Source organism: Stegostoma tigrinum, chromosome 2, assembly GCF_030684315.1.
Source record: "Stegostoma tigrinum isolate sSteTig4 chromosome 2, sSteTig4.hap1, whole genome shotgun sequence".
Taxonomy (NCBI): Eukaryota; Metazoa; Chordata; class Chondrichthyes; order Orectolobiformes; family Stegostomatidae; genus Stegostoma; species Stegostoma tigrinum.
The window spans coordinates 118,611,501-118,624,567 of NC_081355.1; the positions used below are offsets into that span (position 1 = coordinate 118,611,501).

A 13,067-nucleotide genomic window follows, 5' to 3' on the forward strand; every position below is an offset into this window, starting at 1 on the left:
CAACTGCTCCCAGTCCATGCTTCCTAACTCATGTCTAATCGCATCATAGTTTCCTCTTCCCCAATTAAATATCCTCCCATTCTGCCTAATCCTCTCCTTCTCCATAGCAATGTAGAATGTGAGGCAGTTATGGTCACTATCACCAAAATGCTCTCCCACCACAAGATCTGATACCTGCCCCGGCTCGTTTCCGAGCACCAAGTCTAGAATGGCCTCTCCCCTCGTCGGCCTGTCAACGTACTGCGTTAGGAAACCCTCCTGAACACACCTTACAAAAACAGCTCCATTCAAATCTTCTGCTCGAAGGAGGTTCCAATCAATATTAGGAAAGTTAAAGTCACCCATTACAACAACCCTACTGCGTGCACACTTCTCCAAAATCTGTCGACCTATGCTTTCTTCAATCTCCCTGCTGCTATTGGGGGGCCTGTAGTAAACCCCTAACGAGGTGACTACTCCCTTGCTGTTCCTAATTTCCACCCATACTGACTCAGTAGGCAGATCTTCCTCGACAAAGGAAGCTTCTGTAGCTGTGATACCCTCCCTGATTAGTAGTGCTACACCCCCTCCTCTTTTTCCCCCCTCCCTATTCTTTTTAAATGTTCTAAACCCTGGAACATCCAGCAACCATTCCTGCCCATGAGAAACCCATGTCTCTGTTATGGCCACAACATCATAGCACCAGGTACTGATCCATGCTCTAAGTTCATCACTTTTATTCCTGATACTCCTTGCATTAAAGCAAACACACTTTAACCGATCCCTTGGTTCCTTCCCAGGAAAATCCTTCCCACTAGCTGGTCTACCTCTTGCTACTGCCTCACCTGCATCAACGCTCACCTCTGGTATACAGCTCAGGTTCCCACCCCCCTGCCATACTAGTTTAAACCCTCTCGAACTACTCGAGCAAACCTTCCACCCAGGACATTGGTCCCCTTCCAGTTCAGATGCAACCCGTCCTTCTTGTACAGGTCTCACCTTCCCCAGAAGGCATCCCAATTATCAACATATCTGAAGCCCTCCCTCCTACACCAGCTGCGTAGCCACGTGTTCAGCTGCGCCTGCTCCCTGTTCCTCACCTCACTATCTCGTGGCACCGGTAGTAAACCAGAGAACACTACTCTGTTCGTCCTGCTCTGCAGCTTCCATCCTAACTCCCTGAAATCACTTTTTATATCCTCAAACCTATTTCTGGCTATATCATTTGTGCCAATATGCAACACGATTTCTGGCTGTTCGCCCTCCCCTGTTAGAACTTTATACACCCGATCGGAGACGTCCCGGACCCTGGCACCAGGGAGGCAACATACCTTCCGGGAATCCCGATCTTGCCCACAGGTCTATAATTACCTGTGTCATTCCTACTGCCCTTCTTGAACAAAGGCACAACAATTGCAATCCTCTAGTCCTCTGGCACTAAACCTGAAGACAATGGAAAACTCAAAGATCAAGGCCAAAAGCTCCACCACCTCCTCCGTAGATCCCAGACAATCCTTCCATCTGGCCCAGGGGATTAATCTACCTTCACATCTTCTAGAGTTGATAACACCTCCTCCTTACTAACCTCAATCCTTTCAACTCTAATAGCCTGTAATTCAGCCTTCTCCTCTACAATATTCTCCTTTTCCTGAGTGAAAACAGATGAGAAATAATCATTTAGCACCTCTCCAATCTCCACAGGGTCCACACACAACATCCCACTGCTGTCTTTGACTGGCCCTATTCCTACCCTAGGCATCCTCTTATTCCTCACATACCTATAGAAAGCTTTAGGGTTCTCCTTTATTCTACCTGCCAATGTCTGTTCATGTCCCCTCCTTGCTCTTCTTAACTCTTTAAATCCTTCCTAGCTAATCTGTATCTTTCCATCGCCTCATCTGAACCATCTTGTCTCATCATCACATAAGCCTCCCTCTTCCGCATACAAGAGGTACGATTTCTTTAGTAAACCATGGTTCCCTTACCTTATCGCTTCCTCCCTGCCTGATGGGGACATACCTGTCAAGGACACGCAATATCTGTTCCTTAAACCAGCTCCACGTTTCAATTGTCCCCAATCTATGCCTCCTAAGTCTTGCCTAAGTGCATTATAATTGCCCTTCCCCCATCTATAACTCTTGCCCTCTGGCATGTTCCTATCCCTTTCCATTGCTAAAAGTAAACATAACCGAATTATGGTCACTCTCTCAAGTGCTCACCTACCACTAAATCAAACACCTGGCCTGGTTCATTACCAAGTAACACATCCAGTGTGGCCTCCCCTCTCGTGGGCCCTTTGACATACTGAGTCAGGAAACCCTCCTGCACACACTGGACAAAAACCGATCCATCTGACATACTAGACTTATAGCATTTCCAGCCAATGTTAGGGAAGTTAAAGTCTCCCATAATGACCACCCTGTTCCTTTCACTCCTGCCCAAAATAGTTGTGTCAATCCTCTCCTCCACATCCCTGAAACTTTGCAGAGGCCCATTTTAAAAAACCTCCCAGCAGCGTTACCTCTCCTCTCCTGTTTCTGATCTCAGCCCATAGCACCTCAGTAGACGAGTCCTCATCAAAAGTTCTTTCAGCCACCGTTACGTTGTCCTTGACTAAGAAAGCTAAACCTCCCCCTCTTTTACCAACTTCCCTGGCCGTAATGAAAGATCTAAACCCTGGAACCTGCAACATCCAATCCTGACCCTGTTCTATCCATGTCTCCGAAATGGCCACAACATCGAAGTCGCAGGTAACTTTCCATGCTGCAGGTCAGTTAATCTAACATTGATGCTACAATTTTCTGAGAACCAATTAATAGGGAAATCAGAAAATTGCAGTATGATCAAAGTTGTTCTGAACATGTAACTAGCATGGTAGTTAAAGTAGAACCAATAGTTGTAATATATTTGGATTTTCAGAAGATATTTCATAAAGGGCCAAACAAAAGGCTAATACGCAATGGTCTATGGAGTTGAGGAATAAGACAAAAGCATGAATGAAGAAATAGTTTTGTGTTAGGAAATAAAATGAGCAAGGATTTATAAGCAGGGTACTCTCAAGTTGGTAGGCAGTGACTAGTGTAACCCCACAGAATAACTGCAGGGGTTTCAGCTACTTATAATCTTTATTGCTCACTTTGCCCAAATATTAATGGCACAAGGTTAATCAGTCCATCAAGTCCATGCTGTCTCTCCATGGAATGATCTAATCAGTCCCATTCCCCGCTCTATATCCGTACCCTTGCAAGTTTTTCCTCTCATACCTAATCAATTTCTTTTTGAAATTATTAGACAATGAATTCAATGCCAATTCTACCCAGCTCCCTCACAGTGCATCTCTTGCCCAAAATCAGAGTTGAAACTCTGCACTACTGGGGCAAAATAAGTGATCTCATTGAAACATACAAGATTCTGAATGGACAAAAAAAACCTGAAAGAACTGTGGATGCTGGAAATCTGAAACAAAAACAAAAATTGCTGGAAAATCTCAGCAGGTCTGGCAGCATCTGTGGAAAGAAATCAGAGTTAATATTTTGGGTCTAAGACCCTTCAACAGAACCCTGACATTATGAAAGGGTTTGACACGTATACATGTAGTGGTTTCCCCTAGTGAAGGAAACTGAGCAGGGTCTTGGATTAACAAGCCAAATCATTTAGGACTGAGAAAAGAATTCCTTGACTCGGACTGTTAACCTTTTCCAATTCTCCACCTCTGGAGGGCCATGGATGGTAAATATATGATGAAGGCTGTGATAGGTTTTTGGTCTCCCAGGGAATCAAGGGTTCAAGAGTGCTGATTGAGAAAGTGGAAGAGAAGCTAAAAAACAACTGGCCAAGCAGGATCAAGGGGAATGTCTTTTTGTGTTCACATTTTTAATGTTCTCAATTTAAATCTGGAGCTCAGTTCTCCAAAAAGCTATGACCATAAACTGACATTTCAATTGTCGGAGGTCAATGGATTTCAGCTGTGTACGTGAACATGGAACAAGGACAGGTAAACAGCTGAGGTAAAAATCATACAAAAATCTAACTATGGCAGAATAAACTGGACAGACATTCTCTGAAGACTTCTCTTACTTTCTCATAAGTCTTTTTAAACTTATTTAAAAGGTGAACGTGTTTTGCTAGTTAGTTAGCAATTTCACAGCACTAGTTTTATTCAGTAGTAGTACTGAAGTATTCTTTCCAGTCTTTCTCCCCTCAGGCTAGGGCAGAACCTTCATGTCACTGCTTCTTTAAGAAGATTCAGATCGTTGCAGTAAAGATCTACTTACATCACACTTGTTCATTGCAAATCACTCCCAACCCAAACTAGTGTTAGAGATAACAAGGTGTAGAGCTGGATGAACACAGCAGGCAGGCTGACGTTTCGGGCCTAGACCCGAAGAAGGGTCGAAGATCTAGGCCCAAAACGTCAGCCTTCCTGCTCGGCCTGCTGTGTTCATCCAGCTCTACACCTGGTTATATCAGATTCTCCAGCATCTGCAGCTCCTACTATCTCTCCCAGACTAGTGTTACCCACTTTTTCTTAGAGCAACCATAAAGGCTCTAATTATCAGTTTCAACAATAGGACACAACTCAGACATTCACATGTTCCATACTACTGTTTGGTTAGCAACTCAAGGCTCCTTTTTAATTCATTGTTCCTCATTCAAGGTTGTTTCTTAAAAGGCGCTTGGTTCATTTAAATTAACAATTTAAAGGATTTTTGTAGCTCAACTCAACAGCATTAAGCAATAAAATTACATTCAGCAAACAGAACTACTTGATGAAAATCACAAAGCAATTAAACAAACATATCTTGACCTCTTTCCAATTCAGCTCTGTAAAGCAGTTTAATTTATTCACTCTTTTTGTCATCTTGGTCAACTGTTATCTCCAGTTTATACAATTGCATTTTCTTTTCCTTCATTCAGCACAAGTATATACGCTCGGACCAAATTCTGGGAGTTCAGTAGACCTGTGTAAACTTAAAGCCTGCTTGCAAAAAGTAGGTTTGTGTCATCACAAAGTGCTGGAATTAGTCAGGTATGACCTGCTAAACATTTTCAGATTTCTAGCACTTTAGTATTCTGCTACTTTGAATGAAAGTTTATTTTACTGTTGCTTTGCAAACTGTCAGGGTGAGCAAAGATCTACAGGGACTGAACCACAACTTTTTATTAATTCTAGCCAAAGACTGGGTATTGCTGGCTGGACCAGCATTTATCACTCATCCGTAGATGCCCTTGAAGGTGGTGGCAGCTGATTTTTGGACCACTAAAGTCTATTGGTGCAGATATACCCACAATGCAGTCAGCTGCCAGGGGGAAAGAGTTCCAAGATTTGGACCCAGCAACACTGAAGGGACTGTGACATATTTCCAAGAATGGAGTGCACATAGTTTGGAGGGACACTTACAGTTGGGGGAGTTCCCATATCTAATGTTCATCATTCTGACAGTGATGATCACAGGTTTAGAAGGTGCTGTCCTAGCTGCCTGGGTGAATTCTGTAGTGCATTTTGGAGATGATACATACTTCTGAGCATCAGTTGCTGAGGGACTGAATGTTTGTGGATATGATACCAATCAAGCAGACTGTTTTTGTCCTTGACTATGTCGAGCTTAAGGCTGTAAAAGGGGAATTAATCAAAAATGATGGGGTTGAAGCTAAACTCTAGAATGAGAGTTCATGGTGCACTTATCATTTGCAAAGTGATACTCTAGGTTTAAAACCCAAGGAAAAACAACTATAGAAATTAATAAAAACAAAACTGAACAAGCAAACGTTAGTAAAAGTTTAAAACTACTACTTATCCTAAGCCTACTCTACCATTCAATAAAACCATGGATGATCTAGGACCTTAACTTGATTGTCTAGCCCAACTTCCCTCTACCTTTGATATTTACAGATGCCATCAAGAAACAAAATTCAGAAAAACATGTTGCAAAACAGGGGGCAAAAAAAAAAGGGGCAAGTGTACAACCTGCTACACAGCAAGTGTTGAAGTGAATAGTATGGATGCAGTTAAAAGGGAAGCCAGGAAAGCATATTATGTGAGGGAGAAAGGAACGAAAACAAAATTTGCTGTTAGAACAGGTTAGATGAAAAATGGGGGAAGTCTTGTGAGGAGCAAATGTGCTAACATGGCGTGTTTCTGTGCCATATTTTCCAGTGTATTTGAGGTCCACATACATACAAGTTTTATAATTAATACAAAATATAAGAAAGTTATACACCATTAACATTAGTAATTAGAAAACATGAGAGATGAATGCATGGAATACGGAGGTGAGTTTCATCAGAATGATGCTACAGGGAATCTGTCATTTTAATTTTCCATTAATTTTTTTCTCAAATCTCTGCCTTTTGGCCTCCGAAGCTTTTCTAAGATTAGAATGGAAGCTGATGAAATAGCACTCCATCTTTCGATTAGGAAGTCTGATACACTCATCAGAAAGGACCCCTGCCCCATCCCTTCAGGTGGCAGTTAGACTCATTCTATTATTTCAATTTATAGACACAATTCACTTTAAGACACATCTTAATTTCCTTACTCAAATTGCTATCTCTTATGTAATAGACAACATTCCTTCTGTAATGAAGCGTGGTGGGAAATTCCATTCCACTATTTCCTCTTCCCCATCGTATTAGGTAAACTGAACACTGGTTATGGGGGTCAGTTAGCTCAGTTCACTGTTCCTGTTGTGGCCTCCTCTACATTGGGGAAACCAAGCAGAGACTGGGGTCCGCTTTGCAGAACACCTACACTCTATTTGCACTAAATAACTCCACCTCCCATTCCTCAGACAGCATGTCCATCCTGGGCCTCCTGCAGTGCCACAACCATGCCACCCGAAGATTGCAGGAACAGCACCTCATATTCCTCTTGGGAATCCTGCAGCCTGATGGTATCAATGTGGACTTCACAAGCTTCAAAATCTCCCCTCCCACTACCGCATCCCAATACCAGCCCAGCTTGTCCCCACCTCCCTAACCTCTCCTTCCTCCCACAAGTCCCACCCCCATCTCCTACCTCCGAGCTTCATCCTGCCCCCTTGACCTGTCCGTCCTCCCTGGACTGACCTATCCCCTCCCTAACTCCCCACCTATACTCATTTACTGGCTCCATCCCCGCCTCTTTGACCTATCTGTCTCCTCTCCACCTATCTTCTCTATCCATCTTTTATCCAACTCCCCCCCCCCCCCCTCCCTTTTTATTTCAGGGCCCCCTTCCCCTCCCCCATTTCTGAAGAAGGGTTGCGACCCGAAACATCAGCTTTCCTGCTCCTGCTCCTCCGATGCTGCTTGGTCTGATGTGCTCATCCAGCTCTACACCTTGTTATCTCTGTTAGCTGAATGGCTGGTTTGCCAACAAGTGGATTCAGTTACTATGCTGGAGTCTCCTTTTCAACTGCACCCCTTGTCTCAGATGTGGTGATACTCCAGTTAAACCACCAGTCACCTATGGGACGGAGCAGCCCAGTTGTGATTTCACCTTTTTATTATTCTCAGAGATACTACCATATCTACTGAGTTACTTCAGCAGCTTGTATTTGTTTCAGATCTCAGCATTGCACCTCCTTACAGTCAAATATTATCTAAATTAAAGCAATGCGTCAGCTGGAGAAAGAAACCTGCAAACTGCTTTGTGACTATCTACAACAGTGCTAAAAAAGATAACTGTCCCTCAATTCCTATGATTTTCTTCACTGGACAGCTAAAAAATTTGCTCAAGAAGATACAATACTCCAGGTTAATATTAGAACATGTCACCTGTGCATTAAATATTAGGCAACAATAGACACATAATGCAGAGTCCTCAAATTTATACCACAATAGAATTTGAATGTTTCCACTCCACATACAAGAATTGTTCTTGATGCATATAAAAGAAAATCTTAAGCTACTAAACAAGATTATTTGGATTTTGTTCAGCAAATCTAACAAATTCAACAGAACAGAGATGACTTAAAATTAGCAAAGCAACAACATTAAAAGATAATTAAGAATATTCAGTACTTAAAGAAAAACACTTTAATTGCATGAACTAGTTGGAAACTGTTCAGCCTGACTAAAGGTAGTATGGTGGATATCATACTCTGCTATGCCTGGAGACATCACAAAAAGTTAAACATTTTAACAAAGTATACCAAATCCCAAATTTACCTATTGGATAGATCCATGTTACCAGAAAACCACATACTGTGTTTCTGTACTTAAGCCCCACCATTCATTTGAAATAGAATAGGTGTTCGTCTCTGTTTAAAACCTATGAACAGTCAACATATCACTTACTTGCAAAAAAAAACCTGAACCCCTAAGAGAAGTGGCAGAGTGCATGCATAAGGTGGACAATGCCCCTATAGCGAGGCACAAATGCTGGCTTTTGGCTTCCTAAAGAAGCTCAATCCTCATTTTTCAACTGAGGGGGCTGCAAAACGAATTCAGACACTTTGCTACTTTGAATGAGAGAAAACACAGGATTGAGTACCTGCAAAGCTCTTGTACATTTCATCGATTCAGCAACCAGAGAAGTACCAGAAAGGCACCGGAACAGGTCTCCTCCTAGTATCTTCCAACCAGGAAATGGCACATAGCCAGGTAATTTTTGGACTCAAAATTAACTCAGTTTTCTTTTCACAGATGATGCCAGACCTGCTCATTTTCTCCAGCTGTTTTGGTCGGTTTCATGTAATTTCAGTTGATCCACAATTAGACTGAATGGCATTCATCACCAAACTAGCATCAGGAGCCAAAGTGAATAATGACAAGTGTCAGGTCATATTTTTTCAGAAACGAAGCCAGAATAATTTGTTCTCCATCACTCATGTCAGACTGCTTGAAACATTCAGGATAATGCTCAAAATGACACCTTGAAAAACCGGAAGAGAGTATATTGCCATGATAAGCCATAAGCTGGGTATGTGGGAACAATGCTCCCTCTCCACTGCAGGCAAGAACCTGGCAATCAGGTGCAAAGTGCTATGCAGGACACAGATATGGCATATTGCCTTTTCCTCCATTGTCTTGATCACTTGAACCATCTTGTGCTTAGAGAGTATTGAAAATGGACCATGTCTGCAGGGAGACAGTAGGCAAATCTTCAGGATTATTAAAAAAAGGACAGGGAACAAAAAACGAACACTCCATTTTCCCACATCCCCTTGCTACCTTCATATGTGATTGGCTCAAACAATGCATGGATTCTGAGTAAACAAACATTATGTTACTAGCTGCAGTGGTTCTACCTACCCCTTGTGTCATAAAACGTAGGTCTGGCCACATCATTCTGAATTCTCTATTCAGTTCAACAATGTCTAATCAACTTGTGAATAAGTTTCAGCAGAAAATCATCTTTGACTACAAGTCATCAAACAATTGTCTATACTTAACATCCTTAAAGCCCATGGGAAAAGGGAGAGGAATCCCAGAGCCGATAATCTAATTTAGTTTGGCAGAATGCTTCATTATCAGAATTTTCAAACAAGCACCAAGACATTGCTTGCTTATGGTGAGAAGGGGCCTTTGTGTTATGCTCTTCCTGCAATGCCCAGAGTCTCACTACACATTTGTCTCGATGTGACAATGATGGAGAAAGAGAGTACAGTCATCATTTGGAAGTGCCTTTGCCTCAGGAAAGAGACGTAGTGAGTGTTTTTTTTTGTCATGATTATCCAAAACAGCACCATGATGTACAACTCAGTATTCCAAAGGCTGTTTCCCAGTATATATACACACACAGCTATTGGAGGACTATCAACTCAGTCAGTATTTTATATGCCCAAAACTTGATCTTCCAAGGCCAAAGGTTGTTCATGATCAAGTGTTGCAACTGATATTCTGTCATCTAGCATTTTATAGAAAGGCACAGGCCTAAAGCTGCCGGAAAGGCCACTGTCAAAAGCTCCTCAGCTGAGGTGCAGGAAACTGAAAACCCTCTGGATGTTTGACATACAATAAATAAATATTGACTATAAAATTTTGAATGTTGAGTATGTACCCTAGTGGAAGAAAGTTTTTGTATTTGATATAATGTCAACGTTGAACATACAAATTTTATAAAACGTAATGCAGTACATCTTTGAACGGGTCTTGAATGAAAAACTTCACTGTCTTTCATTCAAAGGCAGATCTAACCAGTTCTTGAACACCCAAAAAAAGGGAGGGTCAACAGCTTTAGAAGTGTTACAGAGACAGTAGGAACTGCCGATGTGATTTTTCAACATGCAATTTGGTGATCCTTGGGATTCCGGACAAAGTAACACATTCCTCATAGACTGTAGCAACGTTTATAATAGTCTGACAGCGCTCCATTCCATATGGAAAACTGAATGCAGAAAGAAAAGCCACTTGAGTCACACAAGGAATTTCTTTCATAGAAATACGGAAACAAATGATTACTGAAAGACCGCAAGAGGGATCTTTCAGTAGTTCCTGACAAATCAGCTTGTCACTTTCAAGTAAAAAAATTCACATTTCTGAGTAGATTCAAAACGTCTTTAAGATCTGAAGGGAAGGACGTGGGGAGCGTTGGGTTTTTTTTAATATTTTCAGACAGTCGAAGTGATGTGGAGCCGGGGGAACGTGGACACAGTCGCCCAGGCCGCTTTCCCAGCAGCTTCGCTCTCAACTGGTTTACCTTCCTCCCCTCCACACCCCGGGCCCGGCTCGGGCCCTACCTCCCGGCTTCGGGCCCTGGCCCCCGGGCTAGGCCCCAGCTGCCTGGGTCTGACTCAGAGCCATTGCTCCGGTCGAGAGCCACAAACCCCATCAACCGCTTCAACTTTAAGGCTAAAGAACCGGCGGCGGAGGGAGGGGGACAAGGCCGTTATACAGTACCCCCAAGCCCCAAGCCCCAAGCCCCTAGCCCCTCGCCCCTCACCTGCTCCACGCCGAGGAACCGGTAAAAGTTCTCCTGCACTTCTTCCACAAGGTCGAAGAGCTCCATCTCGGCCGTGTCCCAGCCCAGGCAGAGGGGTACGGAGGACAGCAGCAAAGCCCACGCCACCAGCTGCGTCCAGAGGGCAGGCGGCATCGCCAACACCCGGTTGCCCCCGCCCCCGTCACCAGCTTTGGGGACGTGGCTCCTTCACTTCACCCGCTCACTTCTTAAAGGGGCCGCGCACATTCGACAGCCTCAGGAAAAGGACCTGCATTTATATATCGCCGTTCACGGATTGAGCACAGGACGTCCCAAAAGGCTTTTACAAACGCAGCGCCAGTCTGATGTGCTATGGTATGTGAGCCATAGGTCCCAAAGACTGGCGGATCATATCAAACAACGAACCTGAAACAGTGTCCAACATAAGATCTGGTTCAGTAGGAGACAACAATCCTGAGTGCACGAAGAATTGTCAGCCAGGCTGTCAGTGTAACACAATTGCATGCTCTGGAAGCTGTATATATTAACAACACAAGGCCTGTTCTTTGAAGGATAGAATGGGCATATACACATAGTGCAATTAAACAAAGAACCGCGGTTGTTGGAGATTTGAAACAAAAACATCATTCTGGCAGCATTTGGGGAGAGAAAAACAGAGTTACTGTCTTGAATTCAGCGCATCTTAGAACTGAAACAGTTGCGAAATGTTGATATTTATGCCGATAACACGGGGCTGGGGGAAGACATGAGTCGAACGGATGCAGATGGTGCCATCCATCCCTGGCTCCTGTGGGAAGCAGGGAAATGGACGCTAACGAATACTCAACCCCTCTTTAGCCACAGGAGGGGTGCCAGAGGACTGGAGGACAAGCATTCATTATTTAAGACAGGTTGTAGAGTCACAGAGATGTAAACATGGAAACAGACCTTTCGATCCAACTCATCCATGCCAACCAGATATCCTAAATTAAATCTAGCCCCATTTGCCAGCATTTGGGCCATATCTCTCTAAACTCTTCCTATTCGTATACCCGTCCAGATGCCTTTTAAATATTGTAATTGTACCAGCCTTCACCAACTCCGCTGGCAGCTCAGTCCTGCCATTAACTGTATACTTTTCTTTAACATTTGATATCCCAAAGTGCAGCACTTCACACTTACCTAAATTAAACTTCTTCCACCATTTCTCCACCCATATCTGTTTCTGATCCTTTAACAACCTTCTACACCATCCACAACTCCACCAACCTCTTTGTCATCTGCACACTTACTAACCCACCCACCTACTGTGCTGGTTTCCTTGTCCTGGTTATATCTTTGGTACCTCCATGGACAAAATGTCTGGATCCTGCCCTAAGAGTGCCACTCTAAAACACAAGCTACTGTCTCCAGCATGGGTGGAACAGACAGTGGTTGGGGGAATAGGAGGGTGAGATGCCTCGTTGAGATACGCTCTTTGCTGCTGTTGGCCTCAACTTTCAATTACCAATGAGACTTGAGGTGCACAGGTCCTTCCTTAATCAAGATTTCCAGGTGTCAAAGGAAATGTTGCATGTTTTCAAGGAGGCTTTGAGGGTGACCTTGAAGCTTTTCCTCTGTCCTCCTGGAGCTGGCTTGCCATGTTGAAGCTCTGAGTAGAGCTCTTGTTTCAGGAATCTTATGTCTAACATGCAGAAGATATGGCCCACCCGAGTGAAGCTGTTCGGGTTTGGTCAGTGCTTTGATGCTGGGACTCATGGCCTAAGTGGGAATATTGACATTAGTGCATCCATTAATGCCAATGGATTTGTACGATCTTGCAGAGGCAGCATAGGTGGTAATTCATCAGGGTTTTGAGGTGCTGACTGTGTATATTGCATGTTTCTGAAACATATTGAAGGCCGGTAGCACTACTATTCTGTAGATCATGAGCTTGGTGCTGAGTTTGAGGTCCTAATCTTCTAACACTGTCTTCCTAAGGTGACCCAGTGCTGTGCTGGCACCCTAAAGGTGGTGTTGAATCTCTTTGCCAATGTCTGCTCTGTTGATCGTAGGGTCCCAACGTATTGAAAGTGGTCCATGTTGTCCAAGGTCTCATTGCAGATTTTGATAAGTGGGAAATTCATTGCATGTGTAGGGCAGATGGATAGAAGTCATATGAATGCTTGGTGGAAAGCCCATGCTCTAGTATGCTTTGCTGAAAATGAATGAATGATGATTTATTGATTAGAATGAATGATGA

The 13,067-nt window shown here is 43.4% G+C and overlaps 1 protein-coding gene across 1 annotated transcript in view; it reads right to left on the reverse strand.

Moving 5' to 3' along the window:
* Positions 1-11,315, reverse strand: part of dnajc1 (DnaJ (Hsp40) homolog, subfamily C, member 1) — a 180,429-nt gene extending 169,114 nt beyond the window's left edge. The window contains exon 1 of the mRNA XM_048556105.2: positions 10,847-11,315. Coding sequence (XP_048412062.1) covers positions 10,847-10,999 — 153 coding nt within the window. The 5' untranslated portion in view covers positions 11,000-11,315. The remainder of the gene's footprint in view (positions 1-10,846) is intronic.
* Positions 11,316-13,067: the final 1,752 nt, after the last annotated feature.